This window comes from Copadichromis virginalis, linkage group LG17, assembly GCF_057382275.1.
Source record: "Copadichromis virginalis isolate Kocher_CV1m ecotype Utaka linkage group LG17, C_Virginalis_male_GT1.1, whole genome shotgun sequence".
Taxonomy (NCBI): Eukaryota; Metazoa; Chordata; class Actinopteri; order Cichliformes; family Cichlidae; genus Copadichromis; species Copadichromis virginalis.
Window position 1 is genome coordinate 19,534,679 of NC_140634.1, and position 23,216 is coordinate 19,557,894.

Sequence of the window (23,216 nt, forward strand, 5' to 3'; positions counted from 1 at the left end):
TGCTGCCACGTACCATTGGTTTGGCAGCAGGTATACATTGTTGTGTTATTTATGTTCCATACATTGAGGTGGTTGAGTGGAGTCAACCCAAGTAGGTGCTAGTGGAAAAGTCACAAATGTAACACTATCAGTCATGGATTGGCCTCCCCAGAGCATGGACTTTAACATTACTGAAGCAGTGTGTGATCATCTTGACAGGCAGTAGAGCAAAATGATGAAAAAACAGACGAGCTTTGAATGTCCTTTAAGAATCCTGGAGAAATATTCCCGAAGACTACTTAAAGAAATTTTAAAGAAGTCTGCCTAAGAGAGTTCAGGCTGTGCTGAAGAATGAAGGTGGGTATACCCAATTTTGGCTCTCTTTTGCCTTTCCACATATGTTTACACATGTTACATGAAGGGTGACTTTTGCACAGTAATGTACATGGTTCTAATATATTTTCAGGTAAAACAAAAAAAAGTAATAATCTGTATGAGCCACACATGAATAATAAATTACGTTGCGTTGAAGCCTTAAAGGAGTTTTCTAATGGCAACATAGTTCACAAATAAGAGGACTACAAAACATTACGCTCTATGATTTCCTGCACAAATATTTGCCTTTTGTTGAAAATCGACATTGCAGGAAGGTGGGATTGATGTTGGAGAAGCTCAGGGAGTCCATGTACCCACATGTGGCAGTCACAGATTGTTCACGTGTGTCTCAGATTTGGTCCACTGGCCTTCTAACACATTGAGCTAAATTGACACAACTCCAATGAGGAATAAGAATGTAATAAAACCATGTCGACCTGTAAAGAAGCAAGCTAATTATCTGTTATCTCAAGACACCAAAATGGTATCTGAAGTTCACATCTTAATTACCATGTCATCCCCAGATAAATGTTTCAATCCGACTTAATTACATCATATTCGGATATTAAACTGTTGTCTCTATATTTAGACTTTAGAGTAAATGATTTTAACTCAGCAGTCCTGATACTGCGATTTAACCACAGCATTAGCTTGAGATATTAAGCATTGTTGTCTTGCGACAGCATATTTAAAGTATCATTTTATCAACATGACAAAGTCTGTTAATGTCAACCATGATGATATTATTGCCTCATTATATCAAGTTAAGAAGGAGCTTGTGTATTTTGTTGTTTACAGTTTTGTACTGTTCTTCTAGAACATCATTAAAGTTACATAAATAGACTGTGATTTTACATTTCAAATGTAAATTAACGTAAAATCACTGTAAATGTAATAAAACATAATTTTCTTGTTTTTTAAATGTATTTGTCTGTACATATGCATATTTAGATTGTTAAAATACATTCACAAATGTATCATAATTTCACAAATATTTGTCTGTTATATGAAAGATTGAACTGTTAAATTCAAATGTAATGCTATGGAACCAGTAAAAGCGAAGCTCTCAATTTACCGGTCGATCTACGTCCCTACCCTCACCTATGGCCACGAGCTGTGGGTAGTGACCGAAAGAACGAGATCGCGGATACAAGCGGCAGAAATGAGCTTCCTCTGAAGGGTGGCTGGCCTCTCCCTTATAGATAGGGTGAGAAGTTCGGCCATCCGGGAGGGGCTCAGAGTAGAGCCACTGCTGCTCCACATCGAAAGGAGCCAGCTGAGGTGGTTCGGGCATCTGACAAGGATGCCCCCTGGGCGCCTCCTGGGTGAGGTGTTTCAGGCATGTCCCACCGGGAGGAGGCCCCGGGGCAGAGCCAGGACACGCTGGAGAGATTATATCTCTCGGCTGGCCTGGGAACGCCTTGGTGTTCCCCCGGATAAGCTGGAGGAGGTGGCTGCAGAGAGGGAGGTCTGGGCCTCTTTGCTTAGACTGCTGCCACCGCAACCCGGTCTCGGATAAAGCGGATGAGGATGGATGGATGGATGGATGCTATGGAAAAATAAATAAAATGATTCTTATAAACTTTTTTTACATCAAATAATTAAGTGTGCCTATGCCAAGAGGCACACTTATTACTATTTCTCGGATTTATTATTCTTCATATTATTATTATTATTATTATTATTATTATTCAGTTTCCGCCTGAAAATTTGCAGCGTAACTCGCCCCACAGTTTTGAGACAAGGTTCACATATGTTATATCATTTTGTGCGACTGGATCTGGAATGGTGTGTTATGATTTTTGGTGTTTATGACTTTTATAGTTTTTTAATATTAATATTTTTGTGAAAATTTTCCCGCGCTTATGTGCCGCACAGTTTTGAGACAATGGTTACATATATTATATCATTTTGTGCGGCTGGGTCTGGACTAGTATGCTATGACTTTTGGTGTTTATGACTTTTATAGTTTTTTATATATTTAGATTTTAGTGCAAATTTTGGCCCATTTCTAGGCCCATGAGAAAGATTCAACTTTTGGCCCCATAGAAACAGACTTCATTTGTGGTGTGTTGGCTCTCTCTAGTGGTATGCCGGGAGTAGTACGGCCTGTCTACCCATATTTGCGTTACCGTAGTGACGAGAATATCAACGGCGCGCACAGCCTCGCTGCTTTCAGGAGCCATTGGAAGTATTAAGGTTGCTCGAACCATTGAATAGTTGCGGTAAGGGAAAGGGTGTATGCTTGGTGGAAAACTCCATATCCCACAATTCATAGCACGCCTCTACCGAGTGAAACAATGGCAGCTGCCACTTCGTTTTTATATTCCTCTTATTCGTGTTTCTAGGTCACAAAATAAACTTTTAAGATATTTTCAGGCGAGAATGTAGCTGTCTAAACTTCAAATATCTGTTCGTTTTATCAAGACTTCCCATATTAGCAACAGTTCTCTCTATGTTGCTACTAGCCTGCTAGCTAGCTAGCACGGCTAGCGCCGCTTCGCTCGAAAGCACCCGGGCTTGGCTTTCAGTGAGGCAGCTTACACTCGTTTCACCCCCCGATCGCTCAGAAATAGCCTGTGTCTCCGTTTATATGGGCCAATGATTCATTTATTCATTTTAGTAATGGTATAAACAGTGAAAGGTGGTTGTCCAGATGCTGGTCAATGTGGAAAAATTAACTGAGTTGCTTGGTGGTGGCTAACGCGGAGCTACAACAGAGGGCAGCTAGCCACTGGTGGGAAAGACACATGCGAGGCGGCCGCCGATAGACCGGTGGTGGCTAACGCGGAGCTCAATCGTGGATAAGGGAAACCGAAGGCAGGAGAAGCAAGCGGCTGCCGGTCGGAGCGTCAGGTTAACTGAATTTCAGGTAAGAACTTATGAACTGCACTCTATTTGGGTCACATATAAACCGAGTTTAGGTGTAGTTTATTTTCGTTGTGCTGACTTTTTACAATCACTTACTGCTAGCTAGCATGACGGAGTTTCTATACAGCTGTGTTTGCACTAAGTTACTGATGTTGAACTTTATGACAGCCTCCCCTGTCATTCTCTCGCCTGTTGAAACTTCAATCACGAAACTGACCAATGATCGGCTTTTCTCTCGTTTGTTTATTGCGCTAAACAACAGCAGCACATTTAAGCTTGATAAGCTGTTGTTAGAATTCATTTGATTTTAATTTCTAGTATCAGCTGATGTTTGCTGGAGCCACAGCTGTAAAAAGGGCTGGTCGAAACCAGGAGATGTCCTTACTGAATCATCAGAGCTGAACTGGTGATGGAGAAACAGGTTTACCTTTTAGGTGACATGAATGAGTTGAAGGAAAGTTATCAACTGTTTCTGAGAGACAAATAACACCAAGCTCCTTTTTTTGTGTAGCTGACAGCTGGTAACTGTGCAGGGGCGGGTCTAGCAAAGCTTTAGCCAGGGGTCCATGTAGGGCATTAACAGGGAAAGGGGGACACAAAGATATACTTTTCTTTCTTGCTCTCATATAAAATATTTAGCTTTTATTAAATAGTTATCTGAATCTTACAACCAAAGTTTGTATACTAATACACAAGATTGGCTGTAGACCATTGTTAATCATTCAGAACACTGTGTAAAAATAACAAAAAACAAAAAGTGAATGCAAAAGTGCACAAATATTTATTTTACATGTTTGATGTGTGTGGCGGCCGTGGTCTGCAGTGCTGCTGCAGGGGAGGTGGACCCACCTGAGCGGCATCTGCAATCACGCCTCTCAGGCGTAAAGTCTGTGCTCTCTCGGCTGTTTTTTTTTTTTTGGTGTGTGTTGGGCTGTGAGATGAAAAGCTACAGCCGGCTGTGTGGGTACAGCAACCATGTGTGAAAAGTGGTCAATAAAGTAATGCTACAAAGCGTGTTCATGCAAACATTGTTGGGTCTGCCGTGGTACAATGGGACTTTGTACCACGGGCTGTACGAAGTCACCTCATCTTTACACAAAACTGTAAGCTGTCATCTGTGAGGCGCGAGCGGTGTTTGGTTTTACCATAGATCATGGTGGAGAATGGCTGCTCTGCTGAGTTTTGCTCTCTGTAGCCGTATGAATGGCAAACTACACTGATTAGCAGCGGCATAGGCACACTTAAAATTTCTTCTGAAATTTTCGCTTTCTAGTTATTATTATTATTGTTATTTAGGGCCATTGTGGCTCAAGAGTTGGCAGTTCGACTTGTAATCAGAAGGTTGTTGGTTCGAGCCCCGGCTCGGACACTCTCTGTCGTTGTGTCTTTGGGCAAGACACTTCACCTACCACCTACTGGTGATGGCCAGAGGGGAATTATAAAGTGGAATTGTAAAGCACTTTGAGGGTCTCAAAAAGCACTATATGAATGCAATCCATTATTATTTAAACCAACTGTTAACTGTATATTCATATTGCCGTATTTTTTGACCTTGTTTATAGGTAATTTCATTGTTTAATCACATTAAAATGTTCCTAATTTAATGTTTAAAAGCACCTAAAAAAGGCAAAATCCCATGTAAAATTAGGGCAACAAACTGTATTGTCATTACTGAAAATAACTGTATTTTCATAAGAAAGTTATTTTTTGTTATTTTATGGTATTATTTTGGTGCCCCAGCTGCCGGAATATTACTGTTATTTTAGGATTTTTTTTTTTTTTTACAGTGTAGAGATGAAAACGCATCACAGCAACATCAGCAGAGCAAGGCACAGCAACAAAACTAGGTCTTTTTGCTATTATACATTTATTTATAGATGATTACTATTAGTTTTTACAAATAAATTTACATACACTACCAGTCATGTAAAGTCCTGACAGACCTGCTGAAGAGTTTTTCTTCTGCATTGTGGATCAATACTGAAGTGAATAAAATATGGAAATGTCTTCAAAGGACAAACATGTTAACAACTGGAAATTTGTTTCAAATTGTAGGTTTCTTATTTGGTTTAGAAAAGCTCTGCACACTCCTCAGTCTCTCAGCCAGCTCCATGAGATTCTCTCCTGGAGTTTCTCCAACAGTCTTGAAGAGACTCCAACACATGCTGAGCTCTTGGCAGAGGAGTGTCTAAAGCAGTGGAACCTCCCCCCTTCAAGTATAATTGCCCCCTGGGGTCCTCCCAAAGCTACTGGGCTGCAGTATTGTCAGCCTGTCAACCCAATGCTACTGGATGACAACATGGAAAGCAAGAATGCTTGAAAGTAACTACTGCATTTACTCAAGTGCTGCACTGTAGTACAGTTACATTTAATCACCGTGGAGTTAGGGTAGCTTGGAATGAGTCATATTTCAAAATAATCCACCACAACTTTCTCCTGATTGCCTGCTCCTCTGTAAACAGAAGATTTGAATCGCAGGTCAATGAAGCACACCAGAGATGTCCACATAAGAATTATTCTTTCTATGACATCACACTCAGCTAAAAGTTGAAAAACCTGTGACAAAGTTATTACTAATTCTTATATAAATCTGGCCAAGGTTAATATGACAATTCACTATTTTAAATTAGTAGTACTAATGCTAATCTTATACTTTGTACTCCTTACACATGCTTGACATGTTCAATAACTGGTATTGCAAATAATTTAAAATAATAATATTTGATACAAATCTAACATTTTGGGATATAATATATATTGAGATAACCGGGATTAGTACAAAAAGTAATAAAACAAGCTCCAGCTTTGAAACAGAAGCAGCTTACTCATTCATGAATCAACGACTGATGCAATAATAACATTGAGTATTGCTGCTTTTCTTCAGTACAGGATCTAAATGCCTCTTCCGCTGTTATGCTCTGCTGCCATGTTACCTTTAGCGGGACAGAGGAGAGTGCAGCGTTCCTTAAGCCAATTTTCAATGCTGTCTTTATTTCTGATTGAATTTTTCTGATTTCCCACAGGCCAGCCGTGACTGGTTCTTGATCCCCTGTAAGCCACCGTTTAAAAAGTAAACAAACCTGGAATCGCCCCTGCTTGTTGGCTGCTTTTCCTTCACTTTGCCATCCAACTCGTCCCAAACCATGACATCTGGATTAAGACTGAGTGACTGTGGGTGGGAGTTTCTTTCCAAAAGCACTTCCGGTTAGATCATGAGAGGGTGAAGACGCGTGTGCCACAGCTCCTGCACCTGATTTTACGAAATTTCGACAAATATCAAAGTAATACATCTTCTTCCCACAAAGCAACATAGGGATTGTGAAGAGTGCATTCTTCTCCAAATGCCTCCAAAAAAACTAAATCCGAAGCTAGTGGCGACAGAAACGACCGAATTTGATGTGGCCTCAACTGAAAATGACGGCGCCAAAGCTGGCACGCCAGTTAACTCCGCACTCGAGGAATATACACAAGGTAACAAACAAGTACTCTCTGCGATTACTTCCTTGGATAATAAGATAACTCAAATGAAAATAGACGTTTGCGACACCCTACGTGGGGAAATCGCAACGCTAAGGGCTGAAAATAATGAAGCCATCACAGCTCTAAAAACGGTAATGGAAAATTACAATGCACAGCTGAAAGATCTATCAGAATCAGCGACAATCACTTCTAACTCCGTGGTGAAACTAGAAGAAAAAGTCAAACAACTTTCTAATAAAGTGGAACAACTGTCCGAAAAATGCACTGATCTGGAAGGGCGTTCAAAGAGGAAAAATATAAGGATAGCCGGAGTACCTGAAGGTAGAGAAAAAGGTCAACGTCCTAGAGACTTTGCGGCAAGGCTACTACGAGATCTACTAGACCTGGACGAAACCCCACTGGTGGACCGTGCACACAGAGCCCTACGAGTGACCCCAGAAGAAGAGGCCCCGCCACGACACTTGATTGTGAGGATACACTATTGCCATACTATGGAAGAAATACTTCGAAGAATCTCCACCAGGAAAAATCTGAAGCTCGGAGATATCCGCGTTCAGATTTTCCGCGACCTACCCCAGGCGGTGGTAAAACGACGTGCAGCGTTTACTCCAGCAAGAAACCTGCTTCGAGACCAACCCGGAGTTAAATATGGACTTCTATACCCGGCTAAACTTAGGGTGACACACAATGGTACGGAACTGGTCTTCATAGATCCCAACGAAGCACTTCGCTACGCACAAGAAAAATTTGGATCTCAATAAGGACGGCATAAGGTAGATAAACCAGAGCTCTGCATCTGGCCCAATGACACGTATTTACTTTGATATAAAAAAATCATCATTTGCCCAGGAGCTATGGACAAAGGAAGTTTTGAGATAGAATATTTTGGTAAGCTTAGTTTTTGTTATAGCATCCCCTCGAATTTTTTTTTTTTTGGGATACACGGAAGGGGATGCATTGCTTACGTTTTTTTTTTGTCACGGTTACACACGGGTAGGGGGGTGGGGGGTGAGGGTTGGGACCCATATCTCGACTGTACGAATATGGAAAATACGAGAATTAAGCCGCCCTAAAGTATACAAATGCAAGATAATGGAAAGGTAAAAAATGTGGATTTAACTTTTTGTACTTGGAATGTAAAGGGTGTAAATGAACCTGTTAAAAGAGGCAAAGTTTTATCGTACTTGAAATCTCTTAACGTGGATATTATTTTTTTACAAGAAACTCACTTGAAAAATGCGGCTCACAATAAACTTAAATGTAGATGGATAAATCAGGTGTACTACTCAACACTTTCCGCCAAAACTAGAGGGGTAGCTATCTTAATCAAGAAAGATACCCCGTTCAAACATAATTCCACTATAGTTGATAAGAATGGGAGGTATGTATTAGTGACTGGGGAGCTGCATACTACTCCAATTATTCTACTGAATGTCTATGGGCCCAACCATGACGATCCAGAATTCTATAGAAAGGTCTTCAGCTTAATTCCGGATATACCCAACAGTAATTTAATAATTGGAGGTGACTTTAACCTAGTATTAGACCCATATTTGGATAAATCCTTGTCCAAAAAAATCATACCGTGTAAAAGCAGTAATTTTATTAAAACATATATGAAGAATATGAATATCTGTGATGCGTGGAGAATTTTAAATCCATCAGGCAGAGAGTATTCTTTCCACTCCCACGTACACAATAGTTATTCAAGGATTGATTATTTTTTGGTGGATGGAAAAATGCTCCCCCTAATTCGAAACGCAACCTATCATAATATTATTATCTCTGATCACTGCCCCGTTACTTGCTCCTTTGCACTTAGTAACCCCATTAAAACATACAGAAATTGGAGATTTGACCCACAATTACTGAACGATTTAGAATTTAAACAATATATAAACTCTCAGATGTCTTTATTCTTTGATATAAACGATAATGCTGAGACCTCTCCAGATATACTATGGGAAACGTTTAAAGCTTATATCAGGGGGTTTATAATATCATATCAAGCGTCACGGAACAAAAGGAATAAATTAGAACAGCTAAATTTAGAAAAAAGAATCCACGAACTGGACGTCAATAATGCAATGGCTCCTTCTTTAGATAAGTATAATACTATTTGTGCACTAAAATATAAACTAAACCAAATATTATCTATTAATATTAATAGAACTTTCACTTTTGTGAGACAGAACTATTTTGAATTTGGGGATAAACCCCATAAGTTGCTAGCCAGACAACTAAAGAAACTAGAAAATGATAGAGCGATTCATAAAATCAGAACAAGTAACGGAAATCTGGTCACATCACACAAAGATATTAACGATAACTTTAGACAGTTTTATGAATCCCTCTATACTTCTCATCCCACTGCAGGGCCTAATGAAATGCAGGAATTTTTAGATAAATGTGATCTTCCTGTGTTAGACCAGACAAATGCCAATATTTTGAACGCCAAGATCACAATTGAAGAAATTACAAAATCTATCGGATTACTAAAAAACAACAAGAGTCCAGGCCCTGATGGGTTAGGGAATGAGTTTTATAAATACTTTAAGATCAAATTAAGTCCATATCTATTTAAATTATATAATCATGCATACAAAATGAGCACCCTACCTCCAACATTGAATGAAGCAACTATTATAGTACTTCCAAAAAAAGGCAAAGCACCGGAGGAAGTGGGATCATATAGACCTATTTCTCTATTAAATTCTGATCAAAAAATTCTGGCTAAAATACTAGCGAGTAGACTTAATACAGTAATAGATAAATTGGTGCATTCAGACCAAACAGGTTTCATTCCAAACAGGAGTTCTTTTAATAATCTTCGACGTCTATTTAATATAATCTATTCCCCCAAGGTACAACAGGACCTACTTATACTTAGCTTGGATGCCGAAAAGGCATTCGATCATGTGGAGTGGTCCTACCTCTTTGCAGTCCTAGAACAATTTCAACTGGGACAAGATTTCATCTCTTGGATAAAACTACTTTATAATAATCCCACAGCCAGAATTCTTACAAATCAGACATTATCAACTCAGTTTAAACTCAGCAGAGGTACAAGACAAGGATGCGCTCTTAGTCCATTATTATTTGCCCTGGCTTTGGAACCCTTAGCACAGACAATTCGAACCCATATGGATATACACGGTTATGATACAACATACACTTCTAATTCTATATCGCTCTATGCTGACGACATATTATTATACATAACAAAACCATTAATATCCCTCCCAGCAATTCTCTCCGTGATTGATAAATTCAGTACTTTCGCAGGCTACAAGATTAACTGGGGAAAAAGCGAAATACTGCCCATTAAATTAGAGAATAAACAATGGCTTACATCTCTCCCATTTAAAATAACCTATGAAAAAATCACTTACTTGGGCATTACAATACCAAAAAAATACAGCTCCCTAATGAAAGAGAATTTTCTTCCCTTACTGGAGAAACTTAAAAATAACATTCAGTACTGGAGGACACTTCCTATTTCTTTAATAGGGAGAGTGAATTCAATAAGAATGGTATTCCTCCCGCAGTATTTGTATCTGGTTCAAAACATCCCAATTTTCTTGCCCAAATCTTTTTTTAAAAAGATGGACGCCATCATTATGCCATTTATATGGAATTATAAAACACATAGAATAAAAAAAGACCACCTATGCAAACATAGATCCCTTGGTGGACTTACACTACCTAACTTTATGTACTACTACTGGGCATCAAATTTAAGAATAATTTCCCTTCTATTGGATGACACAGCAATACTCCCTAACGGCTTACAGATGGAGCGGGAGGATTGCCTTCCTTACTGTGTTGGTGGAATACTACTCTCTCCTATTCTTTTGACAAACTCATATTACAATTCGAATCCAGTGATTTATAATACCGTACAAATTTGGAGACAAATAATTAAGCACTTCAAATTGAAAAAACTATCAATGTGTACATCCATTACAGCTAACCCCTCTTTCCTTCCATCATGTGTAGACGGAGCTTTCAATATATGGCAGGAATTGGGAATTTGTAAATTAAAAGATTTATACCTAAATGATACTTTTATGTCATTCCAACATTTAAAAGATAGATTTGGATTGCCTCACAGTCATTTTTTTAGATATCTTCAACTAAGAGACTATATCCGTACATACCTGCCACAATTTGAAAACATATCGTCCGATCCTTTGGACAGATGTCTTAGTGATGGAAGGGGGTTTGAACAGAGAATTTCATTATTTTATAATTCAATACAGGAGATGAGTATACCTTCAACTACTTCAATCAAAGAGGAGTGGGAAAAAGATTTTGGGACTCTCCTATCAGAAGATTTCTGGCAGGAGGCCTTACACAACATAAATACGCCTTTTATTAACTCCCGTCACTGTTTAATTCAGTACAAAATTATACACAGACTACACTATTCAAGGGAAAAACTTCACAAAATGTATCCAGAGTGTTCCCCCCTCTGTGAAAAATGCAAGATACACTATGGAAATCTGTTACATTGTTTTGCACTATGTCCAAGGCTTCAGGGTTTTTGGTATGATATTTTTACTTATATGTCTAATATTTTTAAAAGTAAGATTGAACCAAATCCGACAGTAATCATCTTTGGGATTTCCAACGAAACACAAAATTTACAACACTCTCAAAAAAGGTTTATGGCATATGCTTTGATTATTGCAAAGAAATTGATCCTGCAGCTTCGGAAAGGCAATGAGACTCCTGTATTAAAAATGTGGCTTACTGAACTTATAAACACTCTTCACCTTGAAAAAATAAGATATAGTATGAATGACAATGTAAAAGATTTTGAATTAATCTGGCACCCTTTACTTATATACCTTGGGAAAATATAAAACTTTGTTTACTTGTTTCTCTTCCCTTTTGCCGACAGCTGGGGTATTGGGACCCCTTATGGGTGACTGCGGGTTTTTTTTTTTTTTTTTTTTTTTTTTTGTTGTTGGTGTTGTTTAATTATTTGCCTTGTTAGTTTAGAGAAAAAAAGGAGCATAAGCTATGTTATGTCAATTTGTAAAAACTACAATCATGATACTTGCTCTCAATAAAAATATTTGAAACAAGACTGAGTGACTGTGGAGGCCAGATCAGCTGCAGCAGTACTCTAACTCACTGCAGGTTTTCATTATGTACGTTTGAAAAGTACTTGACCTTTGTGTGTTAAAGCACTGATGGAGTGTTTTGGTTGTTTTTTTTTTTTTTAAATGAATCGAGCGATTGTCATTATATAGAAATGTCCTAATCTTTAAATTCCACAAATTTTGATAAGGATATCAAAAGTGAGGCGACTTCTGTTGTGATTTGGCGCTATATAAATAAAATTGAATTGAATTGAATATATTGCTAACTATAACCCACTCCATGTGTGAATAATTATGGTTACAATAATGTCAATAGCATCTAAAAAAAAGCCAAAAACTGTTTGCTTACTACATACTTGCATATCTGTTGGTTCACAGCTCCTGTGTCTTCAGTCTAAGACGTTTTGTGTTTGAGCAATAATCTCTAAGCAAACTAAAAATTTGGAATAAAAATGAGTCAGAGGAGACGACAATGCATCAGGTGCTGTCATTGTTAATGATGGAGATTTACTGCCAGTTACACCGCCTGATATAGCAGACCACAAAGGACACACTTTATGGCACCTTTATGATATGTAGACCTAAGATAAAGCAACAATACTTTAAACTACAACATTTGGTCAAGTCCTAGATACGTTTCACATGAAAAAATGGCAGAGATTGAGCTTAAAGCAAACAGCACCAGCTAATGTCACAATCATTTACTTTCAGCTTGACCCCAGACTACACATTCAGTCTATGACATGAAGCAGATTGACGGAGTTGGTGCTGGTCAACATGAATAAAGGCGACTCCATGTGTCATGATCCTGGGTCTTTTGACCCAGCGTTTTAAGTTTTGAGTTTATTTTGTTCATTAGGTTATCTAAGTTCATTTGTTATTAGATTCCCCTTGTGTATCCAACCCCATTAAGTCTCCCTTGTCCTTCATGTGCTTCATGTCTGTGTTTCTTAAGTTGTCATGTTTGCGTTTCATTATGTTTCCCATTTTATTTTGAAAGAGGTCCTGTGTTCCTGCATTTTTTTTTTTTACTCTTCCCATGTGGAACTCATGTCTTGAGTTCCGTCAGTGTGTTTCCTGTTTTACTTTCACAGTCTGTCCTATGTTAATGTTTCTAGTTTTGCTTCCCTTGTCTCGTCCTGCCTAATTACTCTCAGCTGTGCTCTCTTCCCCCTCGTTGTCCCTCAGTTTATTTAAGGCCCATGTTTCTCTTTGTCAAGGTTGCGTCCTCCCTCATAGCTGTGTGATTTTTCCCTGTGGCTCCTTGTGCTTTAGTTTTCCTAGTTTAGTTTTGTATTGTTTTTCGTGTCCCACTCCACACCAGCAATAAAGCTGTGTTTTTTGAGTTTACTTTTTGTCTCTGCGAGTTTGGGTCCTACTCTTGCCTGCACACAGCCGTATTGTGATAGAAGGACGCAACCCTGACAAAGAGAAACATGGGCCTTAAATACACTGAGGGATAACGAGGGGGAATGAGCCACAGGAGGAGAGCACAGCTGAGAGTAATTAGGCAGGACGAGACAAGGGAAGCAAAACTAGAAACATTAACATAGGACAGACTGTGAAAGTAAAACAGGAAACACACTGACGGAACTCAAGACATGTAAACTTAACAGACTGGGGAGACAGAACATAGGGACCTGAAAAATGGAACAGAAAGGCACAGTAGACACAACATGAACATAACAACGCCACAGGGGAAGAGTAAAACAAAATGCAGGAACACTGGACCTCTTTTAAAATAAAATGGGAAACATAATGAAACGCAAACATGACAACTTAAGAAACACAGACATGAAGCACATGAAGGACAAGGGAGACTTAATGGGGTTGGATACACAAGGGGAATCTAATAACAAATGAACTTAGATAACCTAATGAACAAAATAAACTCAAAACTTAAAACGCTGGGTCAAAAGACCCAAGATCATGACACCATGTTTATGGAAGTTAAAATGTTTAAACATGTTTAAACATCAGAGACACATTTGGCCTAAGTTGGTACTGGTTGTTGAATATGATAGCAGCCGCAATGCTGTGAATTTTTTGGTTTAATAAAATTTTATCCCAAGACTTGGTGACTGGAGAACAAAGAATAAACCAATTTTAACTGACATTTTCACTTTTTTTCAGAATAGGATCCGAATGTGAGGTCTATGTGAATGCAGGTAAACAGATGCTCAGACAAAAGACAAACTGGATATGTTCATCACTGTACACAAGCTAACAGTGGAAATACCAAGGTAACAAGACACAGCTGAAACTAATTAAGACAAAACCAAATAAAGTCAAACCAGTGAAAATGCACAAGGTAAAAAAGAAACACACAAAATGGGAATCACAAAACAAAAATAAAGACTTGATAACACGATACAACGGGATACTGACGAGGCAAGAAAAAAATATTAAAACATGGAAATGAAATATTGATAAACCCAAAGTCTTCATAGCATAAAACTCCCAACAAAATAATAAAAATAAAAAACCAAAGAATATAAACCAAACCTCACAATGACAGAACCACAGGCCATTTCCACTTTTCCACTTTGACTTTTTCCAAATGATAGGCTCAGGTAGGATAGGGTTACCACCAAACATTCTAGTCTCACAGATATCTTCATAACCACATTTAGATAGCAGTTTATTTATTTGCATGAGCATGATTATGATACATATTGGCACTAACATCACTGGTAAACTGCTTTAATTATGTTGAATTCAAAAGTGATATTCTGTCCTTCTCCTTTTCTCTGGGTACACTGAAATATAAAACCCGTACTCCCAAATCAGGACTTCATTATGCCAATTACTGTCTGAAGAAAACGGTTGTGCTCATATTTAGTGTCTTAACTCCAGAGATTAGGATTCAATGATATGAAACTTAGTCTGGAGATTAACGGGGGGCTAAAATGTGACATTATGTTGAGAGAACAGACTGCTGTGTTTCATGTTTTATACACACAGGTTTCATCATAAGAGTTTTTTCTCTCAGCCTCAAGACAAACATTAGTCCCAGAAGAAAACAGAGCAGCAATGACAGAAGAAAAGAAGAAAGGGGCTGCCACCGAATCAACAACATTTGGTATTTGGTACATAATGAGACCATTAAGTCAAGATCACAGCAGAAATGTTTTAAAAAATGAATTAGAGCACCACAAAAGCTTAATTCCCACGCTCTGTGAAAAGAGATAATTCAATTTAGATCATGAGATTGTTATTTTGCCTCCATGAATTTAGTCTGGTGTCTATTTATTGTGTTTATTAGACGTGTTTACCTTTAGGTGCGCTCGTTTGTGCTTCTTCTCTCTTCGTTTAATTTTTTACGCCTGTAGCTGTGAGTCTGTGAGTTGTGTTACAAACCTCATGCTTTCTGAAAATAAGCCATCACTAGAAGAGATATAACTTCCTCAACAGGCTAATACAGCATCAACAGCAGTAGTGGTCAGTGTTTGTGTGTTGGGACTGACCGTCACGCCGCTGTCCGTCTGCGTCTCTCTGTAGGTGAAGTTGCAAACAGCCCAGGCCAAGTAGTACGTGGACATGCGAGGCGTCCGGGCAAAGTGATTGGTCAACCAGCCGTCCTCATCCGACAGCGAGCTGCTCTCCACCGGCATGTTGGACAGCGAGGTGTACTGTGGGTCGTGGCGGAGGGTGAGGGAGAATGTGGCCTTGTAGACAGGTTCATCAAAGCAGGGGAAGGCCTTCCGGGCGTGGATAGGACTGAACTGAGTTACTGCCAAGTAGCTATGAAAAGAAAAAGGAATAAAAGGATTATTACCAGAAAATTTTTTTTGGTAAAGATTATAGAAGATGACTTCACCAGTGAACCACTTTCATTTGGGAAATGGCAAACATGTATGAGTTCCATATAAAGAGCTAAATGTGAAGGTAATACAACCCTTAACAGGTCACTGGCAACGTAGCTGATGTTTAGCGGTAAATAAACATAAAGAATGAGATATCAGCAGTTATGAATGCCAGTAAAAATGAAAGAAAACACCTCAACATCGACAAGTAAATGGAAGTGCTTTATACAGCACCGGAAAGCACTTTACAAAGCTCACACAAATTCATACAATTCTTTTGTTCTGCACATGCAGGACTAACAGGTCCCAGTAACTCAGGGATGCATCTTTTTGTTTTAGTGGGTTTCAATATCCTCCCCAAGCATGCTTTGGCTTGCAGACTAGAGGAATAAAGTCAAGATGAGTGGTGGCTCGAACTACCAACCTTTAAATTAAAATATGACATGTTGAAAACTACGGCTAAAATAACAAGACTGACAAACCACAGCTTCCTGAGGCCTCTCACCTCATAATCCACAGACCAATGTCTCATTGTTGTAACTATGTCACTGCTGGTGTCGTTTCTGTTGGTGTTGCAGACTGCCACAGAGAAGAGAGATGTCCAAAGACACAAAGACTTTTTCTGTTATGAATTAAAGGCAATTTTGAAAACAAGGAAAACTGTCCTCTATTGTGTGGTGTGATTTCTTCCCAATGCTTCTTCCTCTTTCTTATAAACTTCACTGATTTCTCCTTTCCTGTTCAAACCAAACTGTCAACCAACCGACATTCAGTTTACATATCAAGTCAAGAGTGCTGTTGGCATTTTGGAGGACTGCACAGTTGGAGTGCAGTCCTCCAAGTCCAGTAATCTTAAGAAGCAGAGTAGGTTGTTGTTGCTTTGACTTCACCTGCTTTCAAAGTTAAGAGAAAAAAGATCTGAAGGGAAAATTAATTGCTAGACCAATGCATTCAAGTTGCAGTCTTTATTAAGAAGTGTATCATAAAATAGGAATGATGGGCATGACCACAGTTCTAAAGCACATGCAAATCGTGTACAGCCACATATCAGTGAACGGAGTACACGCCTTTTGGCATGTGGTCATGTGGTTCAAAGCCCATCATATACATGTGTTATGATGATCCCGATAAAGGCCACAAGCCAAAAGTAGGCATAATAATTGTACATCTTATTGTGAGACTAGTATTCTCTAAATTGTGGAACAATGTAGGCTTTACACATTATTTTATGAGCCCAGTCATAGGAATGGTGTACGGAGGACCACATAAGACCACAAAAATTTTAAATAAAAGACAAATAACATGAATATAACATGGGAGATGCACAACAGATTATTTCAGAATCAGAAGATTTTATTTATCCCCAAGGGGCAATTAAGATACAACAGAGCTGCATGACGTTGAAGATAAGGACAGGGCATAAACAGGCAATAAGAGTGAGATAATAAATACACAGAATATACAGTACATACAGTTTTAAAATTACACAGTTTAAAATTAAAGTGACTGAATTTGACAAAAACAGGAGAAAAAAACACAAGGAAACTAACAAAGTAAAAAGAAATGAGAAGATGCCATTAATGTCCAATTTATGCTTCAGCGGAAAATCTACGTTGACATAACCATGCCATCACCTTCCACGCTGATTAATCATTGCTGGCGGCTTCAACCCGACCTGCAGATACATTTCCTAGGAGGGGGAAGTTCACATTAAATGGAAGGTTACAACATTGGGTTAAGAGGGGTTTCCAGTTAAAACATACGTTAAAACAAATTTGCAGTCTAATTAGGTTGAAGCACAGTCCCTTTATGTTGCCACGAGTCTTTTTTACTTTTATTCCATTCTTCTCTTTTTCTCAAAGTCCTCTCGTCCTCCTCTTGATCCTATTTTTCTCCCTCCTTTCCTCTTTCATTCAGTCTAACTGTTTAACTCTTTCTCCATCCATGCTGGGGCGTGTGAATCCATATATGTGATACCTGAGTGAATCACAGCAGGCTGCTGTCATCATCATCAACGCAGGAGAAAATGTGCTTTTTAAAGCAGCTGGTGAGGAAAAATGGCTGCTTGTTGTTCCACTACAGCTGCTCCTCATTTGGTTGAACACTGCCAGGGTTCGACTTCTCTCTGTGTTCAGGTCGACTATCATTTGCATTGCCTCTAATTGGATCCATTTCAGACCAAAGCTAGCTGTTCAGCCAGTGTTCAGATCGCTCCAGTTTATGACAGTTTTTCCCTGTAATTTTGGTGCATTGTTTCAAACCAAAGGCTCAGTTTTCATAACAAATTACACAAAAAACTCAACTTTATTTTCATGTGCATTGTGAACAACTGTTGGTCCAAAACTGCCAGTAATTTAAAAAAAATGAAATAAATTATATCAAAAAAGGCAAATTAATTATTATTAATATTATTAACAACAACAATAATAATAATAATAATAATAATAATAATAATAATAATAATAATAATAATAATAATTATTATTATTATTATTATTATTATTATTATTTATTATTATTATTATTATTATAATTATAGGGGTTTTTTTGTTTTGATTCTTATAGGTTTAGGCATCAGTTAATGAAAATTGCACAGTGTCACAAATTGCTAAGAAAAATTAAAAACAGGACCAAAAAAAAATGTATCAATGGCTAAATGAAATTTAGATTTGAAGAAATCAATTGGAAGACTACATCATTTAAATTCTAAATATTGATAAACACATAAATCCATACAGATATCATTTTATGTTTTGTTGGATGTAATGAAGAACATTTTTGTTTCAGTCCTCCAAAGTTGTCTTCTTTTGCTCCCAAACCTTTGCTTTAATGTTGAAACTCCTCAAAGTCTTGAAGATGACTCCCACATGCAGTCAAACAGCTGAGTTGAAACAAACCAGATATTTTTCTCTACAGCTTCATCTGCATCCAGAGAACTGGAATATTCTCTCTGGACAGCTTGTACAACATGAACAGTCATGTTGTCAGAGGTAAAGTCCACAGCCTGAATGAGAGTGACTCACAGAGGAGTATAAATACATTTTACACAAAGCAAAAAAAATAAATAAATAAATAGGACTGCTGCACTGTAGTCTGATGAAACCTCGCGTAGCTGCTTTTCTTTTTTTGCCTCAGGGCAAAAGCATGAAGCCAACCTGCTGTGTCTCCTTACGTGTAACATAGTCAAACTTGTTGTAAAGCCCAACAGAAACCAATTTCTCTTCACTGGGAACAAGATTGAAAATACTGGGACTTCCAAATGCTTCACAGCTGCTCTTAGGCGTTTCGACAACCTTAGTGTTGAAACCTGGCTTTGAGTTTCTCTCTCAGCTCTCCATTTCCAGCCTTACAAAGGCTGCTCTTTATTGGGGATAATATGAGAACAGATACTGTGGGAGTGAAATGCTGAGATTCTACAAACTTATCACTGCATGTCCCGATGATGCTGTGACTTGTTTGATCACATATAATAAACAGTAAAAAGCCCATAATAATAGCAAAGATGAAAAACTAGACTAAGCAGCGATGTTTTGGATGGTTAGTGAAGTTAAGATTGTTAACTTAATTTATTGATGTTTTTGCCCCCCTGAGCATGGTTATTACATGGCTGCTCATTTAAAAGGTCATGGCTCAGACAAGAAAAGAAAAGTACATTGAGAGCATAAACTGTAAAAGATGGACCACCATGACATTAGCCATGGATGTTTAAATCACTTCAGTTCTGGTGTAATCGGCTGGTGGTCAGAGAAAAAGGACAAAGAAGTTAGACAGAGATTAAGGAGCCTAACGTGGACATTAGAGGAACTGCGTCAATCAAACATGAATCGGTGAGGAAAAGACCTAAGAAGTGCCCGATGTGCTGTCAGATGCCATAAAAAAAAGCACCAAAAGCAACAAAATTTCAACCCAGAGAGCCTCTGAGCTGACACCATCCAGACATGAGTATTAGTAATTCACGTGTTGCTGCTTTCTCTGAAGTATTTGCTATAATAATGTGAATTTGATGTTCATATTAAAACTTTAGTTACTCTGAAAGGCGTTAAACTATCGGTGAGCCTGAGGGCCACACGTGCTTTTAAAACCTTTTAGAGTCTGAAACATACGTTTACTGAACAAACTGACAAATGTGTTTAAAAAATTAAGCACATGTTAATTCCATAAATGGTTTTTAATTTGTATCGCATTTGCTAAATCGGGCATTTAAACAAATGTTTTAAGATGTGTTGTGCAACTTATTTTGGTTTTTCTGTTGATGAAAAGCTGTACATATCAAATAAGGGGTTAAAAACTCGCCTAAAGGTGCACTATGCTTGAATTGTTCTGTATATAAAAAAAACAGGCATAATGACAACCGAATAGCTTTCTAGGATTCATCTCTTTTCAAGAAACAAGGCACACAGCACTGCAGCACATTGAAAGGATGAGAGGTTCAGCCAACGCAGCAGAGGCTTGGACCTGGAGACGTAATATTGAAGGGCTGTACGTCATCACTACAGAGGAGGTGCAGATAATTCATTCATTTCACTGCATTCAGTCGCTGAAACTGCAGTTTAGGCTCAAATGCTCAGGTTGTGTCTGAAAGCCTTTGTACACCATCACATTAAACATACTGTATAACCAACGCAAGAGTATCACAGTATATCACATTCTGGTGGATTATTTGCCTGTCAGGAGTTTACAGAACCTTAAACAAATATTTTAATCTCACCATCAAAGAAGTAAAAACTGAGCCTGACATTCCTGTTTTTTTTAGATTAAACAATAAGTAAGGCGAAAGGCATAAATAAAGTGATTTGGGGCTATTAACTATTTAAGATTTCCTTTTGCCGACTCATCCTCGTTAATATTCCCACAGAGGAGAAGCGAAGTGCAGTTATTCTTCCAAACTTTGCAGCTATGCAGGACTAGGGAGAAACACCAATTAGCCCCCAATTACAAGTTATCTTCACTTCACCTGCTTTTATTTAGAGAGGGCTAGCACTGACCTTTCGATTAGTAGACGACCTGTACCACTACCAGCTAACTTACTGCTAGGTTACTTTGTCTAACTGCGAGGCGGGAGCCTCTGCAATCTACAGCGCTATCGATTGGAACTGCTGAATAACATGCCTGGAGAGAACAAAACATACATAAATGTGTATTTGTGCAAGCACATACACAGATGTAAATCTAGGAGGCTCACTCACATGATAATGATGACACTAGTTGTCTTTTTTTCTGCAGCAGCTGACTGATACTTCGACAGCATCAGTTCAGGCAGGCCACAAAGTTCATCTTAGAAGAAATTCCAGCCAATGAGCTGATGTCAGCGCCAGCCCATGACCACTGGCTCAGCAGGTACCTTTTTGCATTTCCACTCCCTCAAGCTGCTCTGCAAGCTGCTTTGAAACCCACCTCAACCACAGCTTCCCTTCCATGCAGTGTATCTGTTCTCACTGATCCCTCCTCTTGATGCTGCTGCTGCTCTCCCTGCCTCCTGCTTTCCTGTGTGTTCATGGCCTCCCAGCCACCGAATATAAATAAGTGCAATTGAAAATAATCTTTCTGTGATGTGTAAAAGTGCCTAAACACAAAGACACAAAATAATCTCTACCAGCTGCCAAATCTTTAGCGTTTAACGATACAAATCATAGCTTTCCCTTTTAACCCCAATTTGCTCCATTTGCCTCCAAAAATAAAATTAAGTCATTAAGCGTGGTTGGTTAAGCAGAATTGCAGTGGCTTTAAATTACCCGTGAAGAGACCCTTAATTTAATTCATCATATTCGAATTTGCCCTGAACTTATCTCCTCCCTGGCTCTGATTTCAAAGCTTCAACACACCGAACTCACGCCTTGGAATAAATCCATACAGAATATGTGATGGTGTCATATGAAGCTGGATTTTGTTTTAGTCTTTGAACCTTTCAAACCTATCAAAGGAGAAATTTAAGGTGGAATCAGGGTTCAGGGGGTTAAAGGATAATCCTCTGAAGTCAGAGCCGACAGGTCGGCCGCCTGCAGGGAGAAGTTTTCACGGGGAGCCATTTTTACTTCGGCTTTTTTCAAGTTTTTGAAACGGCATCTACGGCGAGATAATCCACAATAAACACGGGCAAACTTTCTGTTTCCTCTCGATTTCTTTTAGCCGAGCTGAATGTTTCCATATCTGAGCTTCGTTACGTTTGTCTGTCAGTCACCTGACAGACACAGGAATAAGCTAAAACCTGAGGAAATAATCCCTGTGAAAACTTTGTTATCACAATGGTGCATTTTGCTCCTGGAGTTTGTGAGAGGAGCGATGAAAGGAGGGAAACAGGAGGAGGAGAGGACGGGGTGTCTGTTGCAATTCAGGTGGCCTAATAAGAAGAGAGGACACAAAAAATCCAAAAGGAAGATGATAAAACAAAATTGTTACTACCAAAAAAAATGGGAGGAGGAGAGGGGACAAAGATGAGGGCTGGAGCAGAGTGTAAGGAAGGAAGGAAGAAAATGCAGAAAGCAAAAGGCATACAGGAGACAACAGAGGTAGAACCAAGATAAGAAACAGCTGTAACAAAGCAGTTTGGATGCTGATTGAAAGAAAACAAGAGGGGGCAGACGATGAGAAGTAGACACTTGGAGTATTAGGGCTGGGAGAGGAGAAGGAGAAGGAAAAGACGTTAAGCAGAAGAAGTGGAAAAGAAAAGTGGAAACAGGAGGTGAGGAGAAAGGAAGGAAAGAAAATTGAAGAAAATAATCTGACACAAGCTATGGAGACATGATGACCGAGGGGAGTGGACGAAGGGAGGGAGGAGGTGACGAAAGGGAGACAGAGAGAGAGAAACCGGGAATAATAAACAGGGGGTGAGCGGGGCCGACTGGAAGAACGAGAGAGAGAATAATGGAGAAAGCCTGAGAGGGACGAGATAAAGAGAGTATCTATTAGAGAGGAGGATGAGTCTGTAACGTGCACACACACACACACACACAAACTCCTGCTTTAAAACTCAATGAAGCACCAATATTAACACACACACGCACACACACACACAACACACACACACACAAACTCCTGCTTTAAAACTCAATGAAGCACCAATATTAACACACACACGCACACACACACAACACTAACGTGACACCCAGCAGGTTGCCAACAGTCACTGCTGCCAAAGTAACGCTTGTTGTAACAGTAATCCTGATTGACAAGCAGGCCTATGCCCTGGACAACGACAACAGATAAACAAACACACACACACACAAACACACACTCATGCATTAATGCATGTGACAATGCGTCGCCTCCAGAAACGCACATGAGATGGAAATGACGTATTTTCCTGCTGTAATGTTTGCCATTATATTGTCTGGTGACACCACCGAAGAAGAGAGCAGGTGTGTGAATGACACATCGAACACACGCACACACATAGAGGAGAGACAGAAACACACACCTCATTTAGATTCACAGATGTGAGTGAAGGGGAAACTGTTGAGTCAGGTGCTTTTCACAGTGAGTGTGTTTCATTTCTATATCCATCCCTCACACTCTCCATCACACACAAACACACACCCACACTCACCAAACTGGACACAGTGATCTCTTTAACCAATGTCTCAAATTGCAAATCCCC

The 23,216-nt window shown here is 39.0% G+C and overlaps 1 protein-coding gene across 1 annotated transcript in view; it reads right to left on the bottom strand.

The window, feature by feature from the left end:
* The window catches only part of LOC146689318 (thyrotropin-releasing hormone-degrading ectoenzyme-like), a 277,193-nt gene that overhangs the window by 218,001 nt on the left and 35,976 nt on the right, over positions 1-23,216 (bottom strand). The window contains exon 3 of the mRNA XM_085437338.1: positions 15,284-15,560. Coding sequence (XP_085293464.1) covers positions 15,284-15,560 — 277 coding nt within the window. The remainder of the gene's footprint in view (positions 1-15,283; positions 15,561-23,216) is intronic.